This window comes from Rhinolophus sinicus, chromosome 2 (genome assembly GCF_057876585.1).
Source record: "Rhinolophus sinicus isolate RSI-liver-muscle chromosome 2, RSI-T2T, whole genome shotgun sequence".
In the NCBI taxonomy this organism is placed as follows: Eukaryota; Metazoa; Chordata; class Mammalia; order Chiroptera; family Rhinolophidae; genus Rhinolophus; species Rhinolophus sinicus.
This window is the reverse complement of record NC_142502.1, coordinates 74,582,501-74,604,048: the sequence shown is the minus strand read 5'-3', so window position 1 is coordinate 74,604,048 and position 21,548 is coordinate 74,582,501. Positions and strand designations below refer to the sequence as shown.

Sequence of the window (21,548 nt, the reverse complement as noted above, 5' to 3'; positions counted from 1 at the left end):
AACAAAAAATGTAAACATATCATAAACTATTTGGCAGCTTAGTGCCCAGTATCCAGTTTCCTGATATTAGTCGTAAAAGGTAAAATGATTTTAAGTTCAAATTGAGATAAAGTTTCATAAAATAGTGTTCTGTTTTGTTTTTTTTTTTCCTTCTTTTTCTGTGGGGGTTAGGGGGTAGGGTAATGGCTGCTAGTGATCGCAGGCACCAAAAGGGAAACTCAAAAGAGAGAAAGTAATTATGTAAACTGTTTTTTGGAGGCATTCAGGATTTGTAATTCACATATTGTAAGTATCTGGAAGTATACTTAGTTCCTGTTTGGAGAGAGGGAAGCCTTACCATAGCCTCATTGGCAGGCTTGTGACAATGTTAGTTTCTCCTGTAAGTGCAGGAAGAGTAGAAGTGGCTGAGTGGGCAGTTGGCAGCCATTCATCGAATTGATTGCATTCATTCATAAAACTCTGCAGTGCTCAGGGCGGAGATAGCAGCAGTCCCCTGAGATGGTAGTAGAATGTCTCATTTGCATACATCTTCAGTGACGTTTGAGTGATGAGGGAATGCTCACAAGCAGTTTGAAGACTGTTAAGAGTCCCTGTCTGATAAATCTCTGAGTAATTAAAGACTTTGCAAAGAATAAGCGGTCAAACCCCTTGAACTCCTAGTCTCTCAATCCATTGTAAATCTGGGAAGTCAGCATTGTGGCATCGTTGTCAGCCTCCTTATGTCTGGCTGAAGGAATAAATCATATGTAGAGGAAAACCTTTAATAGCTGCAACATGCTGAAACATCATTGTTGTGTTTCTTAGAGGATGAAGGGTCTATCTTGTTATAATAACTTTAATGCGTGGGAGATAATGGAAAGTGCTGGGGCTAAACAATTTTTCTACACATTAGAACTGTCAAAACTATTACAGTTTATCCCTCCAAACTGTGCTATGCCAGACATAACAATTCAATTATAATTTTAGAGATTATGTTAATCCATGCATTCTACAAAAATCTTATAAGCATATTTCTTTATGTATCTATGTATCTATCTGAATGTAGGGTGTTTTTCTTTACCTTTTCTTTCTTATATCAAGAAGAAATTTCAGCTAAAAAGGAGTCAAATTAGAAAATTTAGGAATATATATTACCATTGTTTAGAACCCCTTCAAATTGGGTAAATTAGCAATTTGAAAAAATAGTTTTCTCCCTAAAAACTAGTTAGTTATATCACTTTAGTTCTGTGGTCTGGTTATATATTAGTATGAAAAATATGTTGTTTTAAAAAAAAATAATTAAAACATTAATTTAAATATATATTTTAAATTCAGTATATTTAAATTAATTCTAAATATATTATTTTTGAATATTAATGTGTTTATTTTCATTATCCAAGAAAACTTTAAAGTTCAGAAATTTAAATAAAATTTTCATTTTGAAGATTCTATAATATGTGCAGGGAGAAGTAGAATGTCAGCTTTGTAATTTTAAACCAAAACTATTGGGTACTTGAGATTAGATGAGAGTTTTCCTACATGGACATTCTCTTTCACTCAGAAGGAAAAAACAAAAATAAAAACAAACAAACAAAAAAAGTATTACTTAGAAACCTACCTCAGTGCTAGCTGATATTCCACATTTATTAGAAAAGAGTCACTTGAAAGCATATTTAAGGAAAATTGTAATTAAGTGGACAATAGCTTTTATTTCAAAGCTTTGTATAAATACCTGAAACTTTAGGGGAACAAAGAAATTAATTGAGATAGAAGGTTGCATATGGTTTCTTACAGATATAATTCTTCAAAAATGTTTCCAAATTTGGTGATATTTCCAATATTTTCACAAACCAGTACGTGTAGATTAAACATGCTGTGTGTGCTATTTTTAGCTAAGTGAGAATTGCAAAGGATTTTCCAGTGCTATGAAATTTTACTTCCTGGGCATTGTAGTCTGTGTAAGCTAGATTAAAATTACCATGTTCAGAAAGCCTAGGATATGTCTTCTCCCTAACAACTGCCTTTTTAAATACTTTCTTAACGCTGATGCCTGAGTGGCCTTCTCCTCCCATGAAACTGGAACAAATCAGAAGGCCTTGTGGTTCTTGTACATGTTCTTGACTCACATCTCTTGACCGATCCATTAAGAGTTTAGCATTAGCTCTTCACAAACATCACTTTTTTCCCCCTTAACTTACCCCAGGAGGGAGGCTTTGAAATACCACAGTTTTCTTTTCTTGTCACCTTACATATTGAATTCAAAGTCTTACTTGACCTTGTTTGGAATGAGCAATGTGTGTGTGTGCACGTTTCTGTGCGTTGTGTCCATGTTTCCCTGTATCATTTCTTTCAGAAGTGGAGAATTTTGCCGTGCAGCATTTAGCTTTGGGAAAAGTTAATCTGTGACTACCTCACCAGTAATTCACTTCTGGAATAACACAACTGGCCTTAAATATAAGTAGTGTAGTCAAACCTCCAAGAAGCTTCCATGAAAATGTTAAGAATCAGATTCATGTTTGAGAATCCTGGGTCCTAAGGGGTGTTTCATTTTGGCAAAGTCTAAGATGTGGGGGGTCTCAGCTTTATAACCATAGCTTCCCTATTTAAAGCAATGTTTGTTTTGAAGCTTTTGTGGCGAAGGAATGAATATCTGAGCCATCCAAGCACAGCCTCACATGGAGGTGTTTTCTGATTTCTGCCCCTGAGTCTCTCCAATGTTCTGTAAGCCCTGATGATGTGAGGGTGAGAGTGTGTCCTCCTATGGCCCTTTAGAGCTCTGTTATATCATCCACCCTCTGCATTTATTTGTTCTGTGATGGAGGACTTAAGACACAAAGACCTTTTGCTGTTTTTCTTCACATTGTGGAGGTATCTTCTGTATTTTACACACACACACACACACACTTTACATACAAACATTTTCTTCTAACTTTTGCCCTTTTCCTAGCTCAAATGGGATTTGGAGCATGAGGCTCTCTTGAGGCTTCTCTGATCTCCTTTTGCATCAAGTGAAGGACCTATGTCATGGTGAATGACATGAAACAGGAGTCCGTACCTTTTAGTAAAATAGCCAATGCCACAGAAAATCTTGCTCATCTTTTAAGCATATCAACAGAACAGGCTGTTCCTATTTTTAAAGCTTTCAGATGTCTTCATATGGTAAGGCCAAAGTTTTCAGTAGCATTTCTTCTGTGGGGAGAGCTGCTGACAATCATTTCATTGGTGCTAAAAGGAAAATCAAATACAGAAGCTAACACAGATTTTCATTTGGGTATAATTGAGTTCTCAGAAGCCTGAGTCAAGGATTTCCAGCTCTAAGGGCTTTTCCAGGGCCTCCAGGTTAATATTGAAGGGGCTTGCAAAGATTTTCCCTTAGACTGTGTTTTCAGTACCATGTTTAATTTCCAGATTTGTTCTACCCTTTTTATAATTAATAGTGCATTGTGCTGTCTATCATGCGCCCCAGGTGTGTTGTCAGGGACATGGCGAAGCCTGCTGCCTGCAAAACACCAAGAAATGCTGAAAACCAGCCCCACCAACCTTCACCGTGAGTATGGCATTGGTTTTATTGACTGAAATGTCATCTCTTACACAGATCACTGGTTACAGATTTATTAAGTCACATTGCATGTGGGAGTAGATATTCTGGCTACTCTGCTGTATGTGTAATAAAAAGGCTACTATTGAATTAGGTAAACTTATCTGTAAACACGAGCTCTGTATTAAGTATCTTAGTTAAGTGGTGTTTCTAATGTCCTATTAGAAGCATAAAACTAATTAGAGGAAAGGGGCACGTTCTGCGGAGCTCTAGGGTAACAGAAATTTTGTACTTTGGATTTGGAATGTATGTGTGCTGGAGACTAAGAACTTAGGAAAGCAGGGAGGCAAGGTACAGGGAGGGGAGGAGAGTGAGCGTAAGGGAAATGCATAGGTAGTGCATTCCCCACCTTCATACTATTTATTTAAAAGGAATGGACAATCTGAAAGAGCAGATTGACCACCTATAGGAGTTTTATTTTTATTGCAATCTCAAGTGTAGATATTAGGGAAGGATTAAATGGCCAACCTAGAGGAAGCAAGAAGTAGAGAAGAAACCAAATAAGGAAATTCTGAGTTGGGAATGTGGATTTTGATGAGATAAAATATAAAGAGCTTTACAGTTCTGCAGAGTAGCAGGATATAGTCAATCTTCTGAGAAGAATTATGCTATGGTAAGAAAATGTAAACATTCCCTTAAAATGTCTCAGCAGTGACAATACTTTTAGGATAGCCATTGTAGTCAAGTAGTTACTAATGGGGAAATGCCTCCTTCCAAGGTGTTTAGCAAAAGTCTTGGAAGAAATGTGACTTAAGAAACGTGTGATTTTTTAAAAATAGATTTCTTTAGATATCTGAGATTTCTTTGAAGCAAAACCAAAATAAAGTGATAAACTTGTAAAAAAGCTATAAGAAGAAAAGTAAATTTTTGTAATACTTTTGCTGTGACAAGTTTTTGTTAGCATTGGCAAAGACTGAAATTAAATAAGACATTTAAATCCTCATATTTTGTATATTACATATAGTCACAAATAATTTAAAATTATTTATGTTTTAAGATATAACATTTTGATAAACAAATTTCAAGAAGCTCAATAGATGGGTTATAGATTTTATCTCAATAAGTATACTTGAATATCATTGAATATCATTCTACATTCTACATTTAATCCGTACTTTTTAAGGCATAAAAATAATTTTATATTTAATCATAGTAAAAATGATTTATAATTACATTGAAAAAAGTACACAGCTGGAAGTACTCTTAATGATGTTGCCATGTTTATTTCTATAAATATTCTTACTGTAAAGTCATTTTCCTAATGATGGAACTTTTCTTGATAATTCATAGAAAACTTATGATCCCCACTTTCTAGCTTATGTTCTAGGTATTAGAAAATAGTTTATTTATATTAGGATTCAAGCAACTTCTGTGAAAGCTCTTTGAGGAATTCATTTTTACTTTAATATATGTTATGTTCCACATATTGATGTGCTATTTGAATTAGTACCACTCATTCTAAAAACGATTTAAGTTGGAATTTTAGATCTGAAGCAGCAATTGTCATCCTTCCCCCAGTTTTTTTTTCTTTTTTTTTTTTTTCACTTTCCATAGACTTAAAGCTGTGGGAATCTGTTGTAACTTACCTTGTACCTATGGAATTTTCCTGGTGGACTCTCTGAGTATAGTGGCTGAAAGTATAGTACTCCTTTTAATCCTTTCTGACAATCCCTTTGCTCATGCTATACTTTTCTAAGAGGGTGAACCTCTCTTTAGGGGACTTAAAGAATTTAAAATTTGCAAAATCATTTCTTATTTCTAATGATTCTTCCTAGAAAGTGGCATGTATCCATTGAGCTCTTTATATCCACATAAGTGCCTTTCTAGATTGATAAGAAAAGGCAACAATAAACTGGTGGTAGGGGTTGATTAAAGATGGGCTGTAGCATGTAGGTTAGTGTTTTTAAATGTGTAAGTTATAACCTGTTAATGGGTCTGAAAATCAGTTGAGGCTAGTTTTTGTTTGTTTGTTTTAATTTTGAATAGACTAGAATAGAAAATATATGAATGCATCCCAGATTAGTGTTGTAGGATTAATTTAGATTTCTGTATATTATAGCTGGGTGAAAAATAAATTCAATAAATACTATATATGTTGTGGTAATGAGCTTTAATTAGAAGAGTGGCTTAATCAGATTTTCATTATATGTATATGTGTGTATATATAAAATATGTATTACTTTACTTTGGCAGAAGTGGGGGAAATGGACTATGAATGTGACATGAGCAAAACTAGAGACAAGCAAGTCAATTAATACACTATTGTAATAGTCCAGAGAAAGATGATAAAATCTTGATCTGTAGGAGTTAACAGAGTATGTCATAAGGAAACATTTCAAGAGTTGAGTAAGAAGTCAAATGTGCAGTGCTTGATTGGCAATTGAATATGGTTTGTAGGGAAAGAGTTTGGGGGATTATCATATTAATAGTTTGGGTGAGAAGCATAATTAAAGACTCAAACAAGGCCATGGTTAAGGTGGGCAGTGAGGAATTCATATTTTGATCGGAGGATTTCGTGGTACCTGTGTGTTATCCAAGGGTATATCCAAGTTGGATATGTGACCCTGAAGGACTCAGTTAACTGGGAAAGTAAATGGCATCAGCAAAGGATATATAGTTAGACAAAAAATATACCAGAGAGAGTCCTAGGTAAAACCAATGGGTAAGGAATAGGTAAAGGAAGAGGATCCCTCAACTCAACTGAGAAATAATGGTTAAAGAAGTGGGAGAATTAGAAGCCAGGGTAGTAGAGGGATACAAAGGGAATGCCCAAGAGTGTTAAATGCAGCAGAAAATCAATAAATAACTTCAGAGATTAAAAATATCCTTTGGGTTTGGCCATATACAGGTAAATGGTGGCATTTGTCATCGCAGTTTTAACTCATAAGTGCGTGGAAATACTCTAAAGCAGTGAGGAGGAACTGAGAAGTCAGGAAAAGGAGACGGTGCTGGTACACGCCTTTTTCAAAACACTTCACTGAGTAGGGAAAGAAATACAGAGTGGTAAGTAGAGAGACAGGAAGTAGGGTGACTGTGCTTGTGTTACTTTTTTTGCAAGTCTAGATTGATGGATACACATGTCAATATAATATGTATTTTTTATAACTGTGTGTATAAACCATCCAAAGATTCTTTGTCAGTTATTATTAAAGTGTCACTCAGTCATATTTTAAGCATGCTATATAAGTTGTCATCACTTAATCAAAGTAATAAATATATAAAAAATATTAGTGAAGTTCCACAAATTGAGTTGTATACCTGCTATTTGCCTCGTATAAGATGCATAGATAATAAATAAGATAGATACATTTCTGTCTTAAGAGTTCCCTCTCAAGTGGGGGCTGCAGTTATATCATCAAATAAATTATAATACTGTGTGATAAGTGCAACACTGAAAGTATGTTAAAAAAATAGAAAATGATTTATTCTTTTTGGGCTTGGTATGGTCAGGGAAAGATTTACAGATCCTGCAATAGTTAATATGAAATTTGAAGGATGAATAGTTCAGGAGGTAGGCAAGTTTGGTGTAGAGAGTTCCAGAAGGAGAGAACAGTTGCCTTGAGTCCAGAATATCAGGTTATGCTGGTATAATTTAAAGCATGTACTCATTGCTGGAGCCTATGAGTGTGTGTGTGTGAGTGTGTGTGTGTGTGTGTGTGTGTGTGGGTGAGTGGGAATCTATGTGTGTGAGGGGGAGGCGGTGAGTGTGGGTGTGGTATGTGAAAGAGAGAGAGAAAGGCGACAGGAAGTGATGTATAAGAATCATAAGAATAGGATACTTGTCGAATTTGGAGAAAATACACAACACATGGTTTTACTTTTAATACTGTATTTTGAAATTGGACAGAATATTATGGGGTTTTGTGTTTTTCAAAGTGATCACGAATTTTTAAAAGTCTGACAAACACTTGTCTACTCATCAGTCTCAGTCAGGGATGTCAGTGGGAATAAGTAGAGCTAGGAGATAGGGGAAATAGATTAGAGAAAGTTTTGCAGGTGGTATATAGTGATTTGTTAGATGTTATAATAAAGCAGAGAAGAGGAGAGGGGAGGGGAGGGGAGGGGAGGGGAGAAGAGAAGAGGAGCAGAGAGCTTAATCTCTTTAGCTCAAGAGAGTAAGTGAATGTGATGAAATAAAAAAAAAATTAATTTGGGCTCTAAATCAAATTTAGATTTTGCATTAGACTTTTGTATTAGTGGCCAATTGAAACATCCAGAAGACAGTTGCCTATCCATATCTCAAACTCAGGAGAGACTTAGTTGAGATAAACTAATTTATGAGCAATTACTTTATAATAAAAGCCATTAAGACAAATGAAATGGCATAGGGAAAAGGTGTAGAGTTAGAAGGAAAGAATGTGAAAGGCAGTGTAGAGGGTGTCTCCAATACATAAACAAAGAGAAGAGAAATTAAGTAATTTATGTAAGAACAAACTTGTCCCAGTTTTCGGGAACTTTCTATGTTGTAGTACTGAAAGTCCCATATCCTGGGAACCTCCCTTAGTCCTGGGAAAACCAGGATGGTTGGCTGCACTAGAATTCATAAAGCTGGCATTTGAAGGTAAAAGTCCATTTTGAATTAATTTTGGTACATGGTGACAGATAGCATCCAGTTTCATTCTTTTGCACGTGGCTATCCAATTCTCCCAGCACCATTTATTGAAGAGGCTGTCTTTCCTCCATTGTATCTTTTTAGCTTCTTTGTCAAAAATTATCTGTCCATATTTACGTGGTTTTATTTCTGGCTTCTCAATTCTATTCCATTGGTCTATGTGTCTTGTTTTTCTGCCAATACCATGCTGTTTTGATTATTGTAGCCTTGTAGTACAAGCTAAAGTCAGGGAGTGTGATACCTCCAGTATTGTTTTTTGGTTTTTTTTTCTTAAGATTGCTTTGGCTATTCGGGGTCTTTTGTGGTTCCAACCAAATCTGATGATGTTTTGTTCTATTTCTTTAAAAAATGCCATTGGGATTTTGATGGGGATTGCATTAAATCTGTATATTGCTTTGGGTAATATGGCCGTTTTAACTATGTTGATTCTTCCAATCCATGAGCACAGAATGTCTTTCCATTTCTTTGTGTCTTCTTCAATTTCTTTCAAAAATGTCTTATAGTTTTCAGCATATAGGTCTTTCACATCCTTGGTTAAGTTTATTCCTAGGCATTTTATTCTTTTTGCTGCAATTGTAAAAGGAATTGTTTTTTGTATTTCTTTTTCTGAGATTTCATTGTTAGTATATAGGAATGCAATGGACTTTTGTACGTTGATTTTGTAGCCAGCAACTTTACTGTATTCGTTGATTGTTTCTAATAGCTTTTTGATGACGTCTTTAGGGTTTTCTATATATAGTGTCATGTCATCTGCAGAGAGTGATAATTTAACTTCTTCATTCCCAATTTGGATGCCTTTTATTTCTTTCTCTTGCCTGATTGCTCTGGCAAGGACTTCCAACACTATGTTGAAAAGCAGAGGTGATAGGGGACAGCCCTGTCGAGTTCCTGAACGTAGAGCAAAGGGCTTCAGTTTTTCACCATTAATTATGAGATTAGCTGAGGGCTTGTCATATATGGCCTTTATTATGTTAAGATATTTTCCTTCTATAATTCAAAATGGATCAAAGACTTAAGCATAATACCTGACACAATAAACTGCATAGAAGAAAACATAGGTACCAAACTTATGGACCTTGGGTTCAAAGAGCATTTTATGAATTTGACTCCAAAGGCAATGAAAGTGAAAGCTTAAATAAACGAATGGGACTATATGAAACTTAAAAGCTTCTGCACAGCAAAAGAAACCATCGACAAAATAAAGAGGCAACCAACTGAATAGAAGATTTTTGCAAACAGCGCCTCCGATAAGGGGCTAATATCCAAAATATATAAGGAACTCATGAAACTCAACACCAAAAAGACAAACAACCTAATTGAAAAATGGGGAGAGGACCTGAAGAGACATTTCTCCAAAGAGGACATACAAATGGCAAATAGACATATGAAAAAATGCTCAACATCACTAATCATCAGAAAAATGCAAATCAAAACCACAATGGGATATCACCTCACCCCAGTCAGAATGGCTATCATCAACAAGACAAATAGTAACAAGTGTTGGAGAGGCTGTGGAGAAAAAGGAACCCTCATACACTGTTGGTGGGAATGCAGACTGGTGCAGCCGTTATGGAAGGCAGTGTGGAGGTTCCTCAAAAAATTACGAATAGAATTACCATATGACCCAGCAATCCCTCTCCTGGGTATCCACCCAAAAAATCTGAAAACATTTATACATAAAGACACGTGTGCTCCAATGTTCATTGCAGCTTTGTTTACGGTGGCCGAGACATGGAAACAACCGAAATGTCCTTCGATAGATGAATGGATAAAGAAGTTGTGGTATATATACACAATGGAATACTATTCAGCAATAAGAAAAGATGATATAGGAACATTTGTGACAACATGGATGGATCTTGAGAGTGTAATGCTGCATGAAATAAGTCAGACAGAAAAAGCAGAGAACCATATGATTTCACTGATATGTGGTATATAAACCAAAAACAGCAAAAGAACAAGACAAACAAATGAGAAACAAAAACTCATAGACACAGACAATAGTTTAGTGGTTACCAGGGGGTAAGGGGGGTGGAGGGGTGGGAGATGAGGGTAAGGGGGATCAAATATATGGTGATGGAAGGAGAACTGACTCTGGGTGGTGAACACACAATGGGATTTATAGATGATGTAATACAGAATTGTACACCTGAAATCTATGTAATTTTACTAACAATTGTCACCCCAATAAATTAATAAAAAAAAGAAATTAAAAATCCAGAAAAAGAATATATAGCCAAGGATGAACTATGCTTAGACAAATAACTTTTGTATTATTGTGGAACGTGACATTATTATGAAAAAATTGAATCCATGGATCATCGTTCAGTTTTGTCTTTTTTTGTTTTGCTTTGTTTTTTGTTGGTGCTTGCCTGCTTTTAAAAATTAAGATATAATTCACGTACGATGCATACAATTCACCTTTTTTAAAGAGTACAAGTTAGTGGTTTTCACAAAATTGTGCAACCATCACCACTGTGTAATTTCAGAACATTTTGGTCACCCCAAAAAAGAAACCTAATATCCGTTTGCTGCCATTCCCATATTCCCCTCAAAACCCAGCTCCTACCAGCTATTAATCTACTTTTTGTCTCTATGGATTTGCCTATTCTGAACATTTAATATAAATGGAATCGTACAATAATTGACTACTGATGTCTGGTTTTAACCATTTAGTATAATGTTTTCCATGTTTAACCATTTAGTATAATATTTTCTATAATAAGATTTATCCATGTGATAGCATGTCCAGTACCTCATTCCTTTTATTGCTGAATAATATTCCATTATATACATATACCGCTTTTTTTGTTTGTTTATCCATCCATCATTTAATTAGCATTTGGGTTCTTTCCAATTTTTTATGCTATGATATATAAAGCTGCATTTAACATTTATGTACACATTTTTGAGTGGACATATGTTCTCAGTTATCTTGAGTATAAACCTAGGAATAAAATTGCTGGGTCATATGGTAACTGTATGTTTACATATTTTAGGAACTGTCAAACTGTAATTCAAAGCAGCTGCTCCATTTTGCATTCCTATTAGCAATGTAAGAGGATCCAATTTTTCTGCATCCATGACAACACTTTTTGTCAGTCATTTTTCATAGCTGTCCTTGTAGATGTGAAGTGTATGGATGGTTATCTTATTGTGATTTTCATTTGTATTTCTCTAATGAATAATGATGTTGAGCATGTTTTCATGTGCTCATTGGCTATTTGTATTGCTTCTTTGGAGAAGTGTTAATCAAACCTTTTGTTCATTTTTAATTAGGTTATCTGTCTTTTTATTGTTGAGTTGTAGGAATTCTTTATATATAATGGATACTATATTCTTGTCAGATAAAATGTTTTTTCCATTTAGTGATTGTCATTTTATTTTCTTGATAGTATCTGGAGGAAGCACAAGTTTTGTGTTTTTTTTTAAATTTTGATGAAGTCCCATTGATCTCTTTTTCCTTTGATTGGTTCCTTGTGGTTTTGGTGTTATACCTATGAAATTGTTGCCAAATCCAACGTCGTAAAGATTTGCTCCTAGGTTTTCTTCTAATAGTTTTATACTTATAGCTCTCATAGTTAGGTCTTTGATCCATGTTGAGTTACTTTTTATATATGGTGTGAGGTAGGGGTCCAGTTTCATTCTTTTGCATGAGGATATCCAATTGTCAAAAAGTGGTGAGAGCAGACATACATGTCTTGCTCCTAATCATGAGGGAAAGATTTCAGTCTTTCCACATTAAATGTGTTATCAGTTGTGGGTTTTTAGTAGATGTTCTTTGTAAGGTTTAAGAAGTTTTCTTTCTGTTTTTAGTATGTTGAGTATTCATGTCATGAAAGGGTGTTGGATTTTCTCAAATGCTTTTTCTGTACCTATTGAGATGATGATGCATTTTTTGTCCTTTATTCTATCAGTATGGCATGCTGCTTTAATTGATTTTCATTTATTGAACCAATCTTGCATTCCTGGGCTAAATCCCACTTAGTTATCCATTTTATCTCTTGCATTATTTGATATGCTAGTATTTTTGTTATTTTTTGTGTATATATTTATAAGAGATATTGGTCTATAGTTTTCCTATGATGTCTTTGTCTGATTTTAGTATCAGGGTAATACTAGCCTCATAGAATGAATTTGGAAGTATTCCCTACTATTTAGGAAAAGTTTGTAAAAAACAAATTGTAAATTTTTCTTCAAATGTTTGGTAGAATTCACAATGGGAGCCATCAGCTTTTCTTTGTGGGAAGGTGTTTTTTATTATTTAAGTTCTGTCTTGTTCGAACATTTGTAACAGTTCTATATGAATGTTTATATATGTTTAGGTAAGTGTATAATACGAAATTCCCACATCCTCTGAAAAACTTACATTCAAAAGTGAGTTTTACGTGACTCTTCCACCATTCATGATTTAGGATTATTGACACCTTTGATTTCTAATTCCTAGAAAATAAACAACGCTCTGTGTGTGTGTGTGTGTGTGTGTGTGTGTGTGTGTGTGTGTGTGTGTTGATATGTATGACCAATTTCATCATATAAAAATTATCAGTATAACTTCAGAGTTAGGGTTCAGTATAGGCAAAGAGCCAAACAGAAAAAGTATATAAGAGACCTTGTACAAGTTCTTTATTACTATTGAGATTTTTGGTTTGGGTTTCTCTGATTACCTTCAAAATTTTGAAAAACTTGTTTTGATATGGTGTTTATGGTTATATATTTTTCTTTGGTTTTGTTAGATGTTTGTAAGTCCTGTAATTGATTATCAATTTCAGTAATTTAACAAAAAATGAATTTAGGTTCCAGGTGAAAATTCAAATTATTTAGTCTCAGGATTTTACTGTGCCATTCTGTCTTGTCCTATCTACTTCCTCTTCTCTAGAAATGATCTTTCTGTGCAGTGGTAATTGACATTCTGGTCTGGATCATTGAGTACCATCTGCATCGAGGTTTTTGACATGGGCTTGTGTGTCACACATACTATTCTTTTCCCCTTCTTCACAGCTTCAGATGAGTCAGCTTTGAATTGACAGGGAGGCTGCATCCAAATTTTTATTTTAATAGACATACTTTTTCAGATCTCTAGGGCATGATGTTTTTCAGCAACAACAATCTTTGTACACATTTAATTATGTAACACAGGGACTTCCTAGGACTAACATGTATGGGACAAGAATGAATTTAATCCTGTAAATGTGATAACCTAATTTTAAAATTGCCGACCTTGAGAATCAAAATTATAATGGAGAAAAATATATACTAATATATTTATTTTTCCATGGCAATATGGGAAATGTACATATATCTTTACACTTGAAAGTATGGTTTCTCATTTGAAAATTATATACTTAACATCAAAATTATATCTTACACTAGAGAAAAGATTAGACAAAAGAGTTCTTTGACGTTGTAAACAGTCGGATAGAAGCCCTTGTCATTATTTCATGATGCCTTTAAGCTCTGCGTACCAGACATGATCTTTAGGCTCTGCGTAATAATGCCCAGAACTCCATGTCTTGCTCTATTAGTGATGGCAGATGATCCATGAATAACAGAGAAAACTGGGCAACCCACTGGCAGACTGTTACCACCCCAGACACACTTCCGTCATGAATACAATGATTCCTCTCAAAAGCCTGGGAGAGGCTCTATGAATGCTGGAATCCAGTCTGTTTTTACTTGTTTTGTTTTTTTCTTGATCTTGCCCCTCTACCCATCTTGAGCCACATGGTGTGCTCTCCTCCTGATGTTTTACAGATTTTTATACTCAGTCTTGTCCTAATTCTCCTGATTTCTGGTCTCAGTGCAGGTGTGGTCTACTTCTTCAGTGGAAACCTGTTAAATCAGCTTTGGATGAGAAGGCAGCATTGAAGAGAGGGGAAGTGAACTTCTTCAGCTGGTGGAAAAGTGTGCAATAGGGGAAGCAGTTTACTGCTTGCTTTACAATGAGTCAGGCTGTTCATTCTCCCTTCAACAAGTATTTATTTAGTCTGTACAGTAGTGCCCCTTATCCATGAGTTCACTTTCTTTGGTTTCATTTACCTGCTGTTAACCACATTCCAAAAATATTAAATGAAAATTACCAGAAATAAACAATTCACAAGTTTTAGATGGTATGTTGTACTGAATGGCATGATGAAATCATATGCTATCCTGCTCCGTCCAGTTTGGAGAGATTCATCCCTTTGTCCAGGGTATCCTAGCTGTGTATGCTATCTGCACATTAGTCACTTAGTAGCTATCTTGGTTATCAGATTGACTGTCATGGTACCACAATGTTTGTGTTCAAATAACTCTTCTCTTGCTTATTAATGGCTCCAGTGTATAAGAGTAGTGATGCTGGCAATTCAGATATGCCAAAGAGAAGCTATAAAGTGCTTCCTTTAAGTGAAAAGGTGAAATTGGAAAAAAAAACAAAAAACCTCTATACTGTCGTTGCTAAGATCTACGGTAAGAACAAATCTTGTATCTGTGAAATTGCGAAGAAGTGAAAAGAAATTTCTCCTAGTTTTGCTGTTACTCTTCAGATTCCAAAAGTTATGGCCACAATGTGTGATGAGTGCTTCGTTAAAATGGAAAAGGCATTAAATTTGTGGGTGGAAGACATGAGCAGAAAATATGTTCTGATTGATAGCAATGTGTTACATCAGAGAATATTGAAACTATATGAAGACTACAGCAAGGGATCTGCTGAAATGAGTGACGCCAAGCCATTTGCAAGTAAGGGATAATTACACATTAATAAAATAGGTTTGGACTGAAAAATGTAAAAATGACTGGAGAGATTGTGTCTGCCAGTGAAGAAGCTGTTACCACATTTCCAGCAGAGTTGAAGAAGTTGATAGAGTTCAGTACTATCTACGGTTTGGGCATCCATTGAAGCTCCTGGAACCTATCCCTTATGGATGAGGGGGTGGGGGGGGGCTACTGTACTGTGTGCAGAGCCCAATGCCAGGCACTGGCTATGATGATGAACAAAGCAGATCCTTGTCCTGGTAGAATTTAGAGTATGGGAGATCATCTAACCAACCAACAAACATAGATGCTAAAACTGTTCACTTTTAACAAGGGCCCAAACTGACTGCAGTGATAGCAAACTATACATGGGAAACTGTTTATAGAGCATGGTCCAGTAAGGCTCTAAGAGGAGGTGACATTTAAGGAGAAATTTAAAAGATGAAAAGTCAGCCTTGTGAGAGCCATCAGAAGGGGATTCCAGGCAGAAAGGACGGTGTGTGCCATGGTCCTTAATGGAAAACCAGTATAGCATGTTTGGGGAACCAAAAGATGGCCAGAGAAAAGTGAGGAGGAGGACAGCAATGGATGAGACTGATGAGATAAACAAGGGTTCCATCTTAGAGGCCTTTGGATTTTATGTATGGCCATTTAGAAGTCCTTGAAGCAATTCAAAGAAGGGAAAACCATGATCCCATGTAGTACGGCAAATGGTATAGGAAAAACATAATGGTGGTTTGGACTCTGCTGGTTGCAGTAGACACGGAGCAAGTGGAAGGTGGTCATGAAGTTTTGGAAGCAATTAAAGAGAGGAACTTCTGCTGTATAATGAAGGGAAGAGGCTCCAAGTCACGTGTGTACATCTAATATGCTTAAACATCTTCTGTTCATTGAACAGGTAATGTGTAGGTACATATTTTCTCATAAAATCTTAAGCATCTTATTATGTACACAAATGTATCTTCAGTGACACACAAGTGAAAATTTTAGAAATCTCAATTGTATTACTTTAGGTAAATTTGTACAGAACTTCAAATATTGAAGGAAAATATTATGAGAAGTAAAATTCAGTAAAAACTGAAACTATTAGATTTTGCCATTTAAAATAAAACTTTTGTGATTTTCTTTCACTCCGATATTCCACTGAGATAGAAGATTTAATTATTTTGTAAGTATTTAAATACACTAGAGGAAATAAATACTTAAAAAGATATACTAGACAAAAATATTGTTTCTTTTTGAAAGATACCTCATTTACTGAGTAAAATTCAACAAGGAAGAAATGAAACATGTTTTCTTATGCAAAGGCTCTTTTAGCTATATCTTTTATTATGAAGGCATTATTCAGAGACAAGCAGCCTCTTCTGTACTATTTTTAGGCACATGTTTATATCAAAATTATGATGTTTTATTTTTTTAAGTTAAAAATGTTTTTCATCCAACAATAACAGGTGTTGTTTAATGTCACAACCAATAGTTTTATTACTACTACCTATAGTAGGGATTATATTGAGCAGGTGGTATTAGAAAGATAAAAGATCTGGTGGGAGATGAAGGTAAAAGGGATCAAATATATGGTGATGGAAGGAGAACTGACTCTTGGTGGTGCACACAGATTGTGATATATGGATTATATATTACAGAATTGTACACCTGAAACCTATGTAACTTTACTAACAATTGTCACCCCAATAAACTTTAATTAAAATAAATGAACAAATAAATAAATAAAATCCAACTGAAATGTATACAATTTTGTCTCTTAAAATTAAATTAGTACAGCCAGTAACTTGAAATAGATAACACTAGGAATGCTGACATTTCCAATTCATGGTTATAATTAGGAAGTGACAGAATTCTTAAAAATTGTGTGGCTTTTATAGTCTTCATTTTCTTTATATGTATTTTTGGTTTGTGTAAATCATTATATGCCAATTCACAAATCTTACAAAGCCCGTATTTCTGCTGTAACTATTTCAAGACAATATTGTGTTTGTCTCTGTCTGAATGCTCAAAGAAGAAAGTGTCTTCTTTACGTTCTTGAGTACTAAAATAATTTAGTTCTGTAAGAGTAGAGCTATAGTAATTTTATATGTACGTTATGTCTTGTGGAACTTGACTAGTTATTAGTTACTTTAACCAAGTATCCCTTGTTGACAAAACTAGGTCCTCTGTTCATGGTACTCTGAACAGCTCCCATGACATTGGAGGACCTTATCTCTTGTTTATTGTCTGTGTCTTTTGTTCCTATGAATCGAAGATATTTTAGCCAAATGCGATTTTCTCCCCTCCTGTGCAGAGCATCTGACTTGAATTCTGTTCTTTATTATCTTGTTGATTCTATCAGGAAGCCTAAAAGTCACTTTTACCTTAATCCTGGAACCAACCCTAAGCAACCAGCTCAATAGTTCTCTTGAGCCAATTTTAAGACACATAATATTTGTCCACAGGAACAAAGTACTATTTTTAAAAAGATATCCTGAAGAAACTAAGGTTGTACAATCCCAAGCAGATTTTTGATTGAGTTCATTTCATGACAGCTTTACATCAAGCCTCGTGATGTGGGCCACAACTGAGCTTCGATGATGTGCACACTTGGCCTGCATGTGGAAGACCATTTGGTGATGTGCACACTTGGCCTGCATATGGAAGACCAGACGTGAACCTTGGTAGTGACTTGTTCAGGGTCATTCAGCAGGGAAGGGGCAAATCTAGGTCTAGAATCCAGGTATCTGGATTTGTAGTACAGGATTAATTCAAAATATGAATTCGAAATATGCAAAATATGAATTCAAAATATGAATTGAAAATATGCAAAATATTATCAAGAAGAAGAAGAATTTTGCCATTCTCCAGGGAGCAATGGGTAAACCCAAGCTTTAAGGTTTAAACCGGTTACTTTTAGTCCTTGCTCTGGTACTCACTTGCTGAGTGACATTGGCCTAGGTGTTTCACCTTCCTAAATCTTAGTTTTCTCATCTGGAATAGAGGAAGAATATTATTTCATTGGGAATTTTTGAGGATGAAAGGAGAGAAAGTACGTGAGAGAGTTATATATATTCGCAGGTACTATAAAATATTATTCACATACACTGCTAAAGTAGCAGTGAATAATCTCATGTCATTCATCATTTCATCCATTTAACAGATATTTACCAAGCTCTGAACAGTGTGTTTTTACTGGCACAATTTGAAAAGCATATTTTTTGGCCAATCCAGTCAAAATATATAACTGCATCTTTTCTTGTCTGTTACTGTTTCTTATTGAAAGGAGTAGTGTAAAAAGGCACCGGGGCACTTTCAAAAAAGGATACGCCCCACCTCATACTACCCCATCATATATTAAATGCTCTATACTGTGCATAAAGCGGGAGGACAGGAAATGTATATTTGGAAAATTTCCCCAAGCTCTCCTGATTTAAAACCACTGGTATGTACCACTGCGATGCTTAGTAAAAATGAAGATTAGCTGGGGTGACTGATAATTTCATAAATCAAAATTAATGTCAATGTCCCTGAAATGAGCTTCTCTTCCAAAATTCATGTAAGAATGGTTGCAAAGGGAAATAAATATTGGCAATATTATTATTAGAAAGTCGCCATGCCTTGGGTGCCCAATCTGGTTACTCTGAATCACTGCTATTTCCTCTGCTCTTCTATAGAGTCTTTTGTCCAAGATGAGAACAGTCAGCCTGTGCCAAAAAAAATACATGGTTGTGCAAAAACAGGAAGCTTATAGCCAAAGGAGAATCCGTACCCACTGGCTACTTCTGCACTGGTATTATAAAGAAGATGTTAAATTAAAAGAAAAGGTTATGCCCACGACCTTGGGTAATCTATATAGAGACTCAATGTTTATTTAGTAAAAATTGTCTTCAGTAGATAAATGAATGCACTGATCTATTATGCATATAACAGATATGAAACATTGTGACTATGTCTAGGATATCTTTAGTGATTTTAAATAGCATCACTAGTAATATGTAATTTGGGTCATTGAGTAGACAATTTCTGAACATGATATACTGAAGCAGACTTTTCAAGTCTTACTTAACTCTGGGTAATATTAAATAAGATTTACGTTATTTTCAAATGACCCATATATGTAGCATATATTTTGACATTCATTCATTCATTCATTTATTTTACTTATTTATTCAACAAATATTTGAGACTTACAAAACATTTAAGAAGATACAGCTTAGTTAAGCTGACAGACAAGTAAACAGATAAGTACAACAAGGTATGATGATAAAGCTATGAAAGAACTTACAGATTGTCATAAAAGCACAGAGAAATCTAATTCAAAATTGGAGATCAGGAAAACTTGTTAGAGCCGATGATATGTGGCATTTTATGATATTTATGTTAACAATTGTATGCTATCTGATATTTTTCTGTAATTCTTTAAAAAATATTTATTGAGCACCAGCTATATTCCAAATACTGTACTACCTTAGAGAATGAGGGAAGGAATTCCCCTCTCTCCCAAATAATGTTAGGAATAGAATCCACCTTCAAGTAGTTTATAATTTAATTTATTGAAGGATGGATGGATGGATGAGTGGGTGGGTGGATTGGATAAGGTGGTTGCTATGTAGGTATAAAAGATACCTTACAATACAAAAAGTTGACAAATGTGAAGTGAATTACTTAAAAAAATGTATATGGAATTTCCTCAAAGGGGGATAATAGGCATATAAATAATTGTGGCAGAGGTGGTCTGGAGTCAGGAAATGCTACAGGCGGATAAGGACTTTAGCTTTCCTTCAAGAATGAGTTGTAATTAAATAGAAACGACGGATTAGGGCATCCCTGACAGAAAATGACAGGCGGATAAGTTCAGAGTGAGAATGAAGCAATCAGGCAAAAGGAGCATTGAATATGTAATCTGGTTTGAGAAGTGTATTTGGCAAAATGCTAGTTGGGAAATATAAACCTATAAAGGAAGGTTGGGGCCAGTTTATAAATATCCTTGAAATCCAGGCTCAGGAAACTGGTTTTACTCTGAAGGAAGATGTGAAATATCTGAACAGGGCGCTATCTAGTTGAAAGCAATGTTTCAGGATGATGAATTTTTCAGAAGTATGGATGATGGATGATAATAGGGTATTCCTGGAGTGCAAGAGACCAATTAGCAGGTGACTAAAATAGACCAGACATAGTTAATAATAGTAAGGCTAATGATAGTGGTTACAGATAAATAGATGAGAGAAGCATCTGGAAAGAGAAAGCAGGCTTTGGTGACAAGTGAATACAGCAAAGGAAGGAACAACGAAGAGGAAAGACAAAAATAAATAAATGAATCGTTGGAACCTAGGAATTACCTTAGGAAAGTTAATGAAACAATAAGGAAATGGAAAAGACATGGCTATAGGGAATTCTATTGCCTAAAATACATACTTCTTTTCTGATGCCTTAGGGAGATCCATAGGGAAGAAGAGTGACACAATTAAGAGAACTGTTTCATTTTGGAGCATCAAAAAAGAAAAGAACACACATCTAAATTTTTAAAACCTCTCACCAACTTTCATTATACATAAAGTTTGGGCAGCAGAGTATATAGGTTTTGTTCTTCACAGTGCTCTATCAACTGTGGTAACAACAATAATTGCAATTACGAGGTGTGATCAAAAGATACGGTGAATGTTTAAATAAAAAAATGTATTACGGTAAAAGACACATTGCCATTAACCCCCCTCAAAATACTCCCACTCGCTTCGAGCATACTTATCCCATTATTCTTGTGACTTTCTGAAACAGTTCTGGAAATCCTCTTTTGTGAGTGTCTTTAGTTGCACTGTTGTGGCTGTCTCAATGTCCTGAATCAATTCAAAATGTTTACCTTTCATGGTCATTTTGACTTTGCAGGAGCCAAAAGTCGCACGGTGCCAGATCCAGTGAATAAGGTAGATGAGGACACACCACAGTGTTTTTATTTGACAGAAATTGCTGTATACCAGAAGCAATGTGTGACACGGAGTCTTTCCGTTGTGATCAATAAATATGGTGAATGCTGCTGCCCAGTGCCATCCAATGGAAAGGCAGGGATCTTCAATATGGGAAGCAGTATGTCAAATCTTAGTAATGGTGTGTGACAAGTTTTAACTTGTTCGGTGCAGTTAGTCGGGTGTGAGCTACAGTTGAGAGAAGGTGTGTTTTAAAGTGTGTCGTAAATCACCCTCCATCATGACAAGGCTCCCTGTCACACATCGTTTCTGGTATACAGTAATTTCTGTCAAATAAAAACATTACAGTGTGCCCTCATCCACCTTATTCATTGGATCTAGCAGTATGCGACTTCTGGCTCTTCCCCAAAGTCAAAATGATTCAGGACATCCAGGCAACCATGACAGCACAAATAAAGACACTCAGGAAATAGGACTTTCCAGAACTGTTTCAGAAAGTGGCAAGAACGATGGGATAAGCGTGTTCGAAGCGAGAGGGAGTACTTTGAGGGGGATTAATGACAATGTGTCTTTTACTGTAATAATTTTTTTTATTTTATTTAAACATTCACTGTAGTTTTTTATCTCACCTTATATATCCTATTCCATTTTAGGTATTACATGTGCATTTAGCCCTCCCAAAACTTTATAAAATACCATCATTATCTTCATTTTACAA

General features: G+C 35.3%; 1 protein-coding gene across 42 annotated transcripts in view; it reads left to right on the top strand.

The window, feature by feature from the left end:
- RIMS1 (regulating synaptic membrane exocytosis 1) overlaps positions 1-21,548 on the top strand; it is a 448,418-nt gene that overhangs the window by 74,632 nt on the left and 352,238 nt on the right. For 36 of the 42 annotated variants that reach the window (XM_088795622.1, XM_019749282.3, XM_019749294.3 and 33 more), the window contains exon 2: positions 3,446-3,526. The exons of the other annotated variants lie outside the window; for them this stretch is intronic. In XM_088795622.1, the coding sequence (XP_088651748.1) occupies positions 3,446-3,526 (81 nt within the window). The remainder of the gene's footprint in view (positions 1-3,445; positions 3,527-21,548) is intronic. 42 annotated transcript variants of the gene reach the window in all.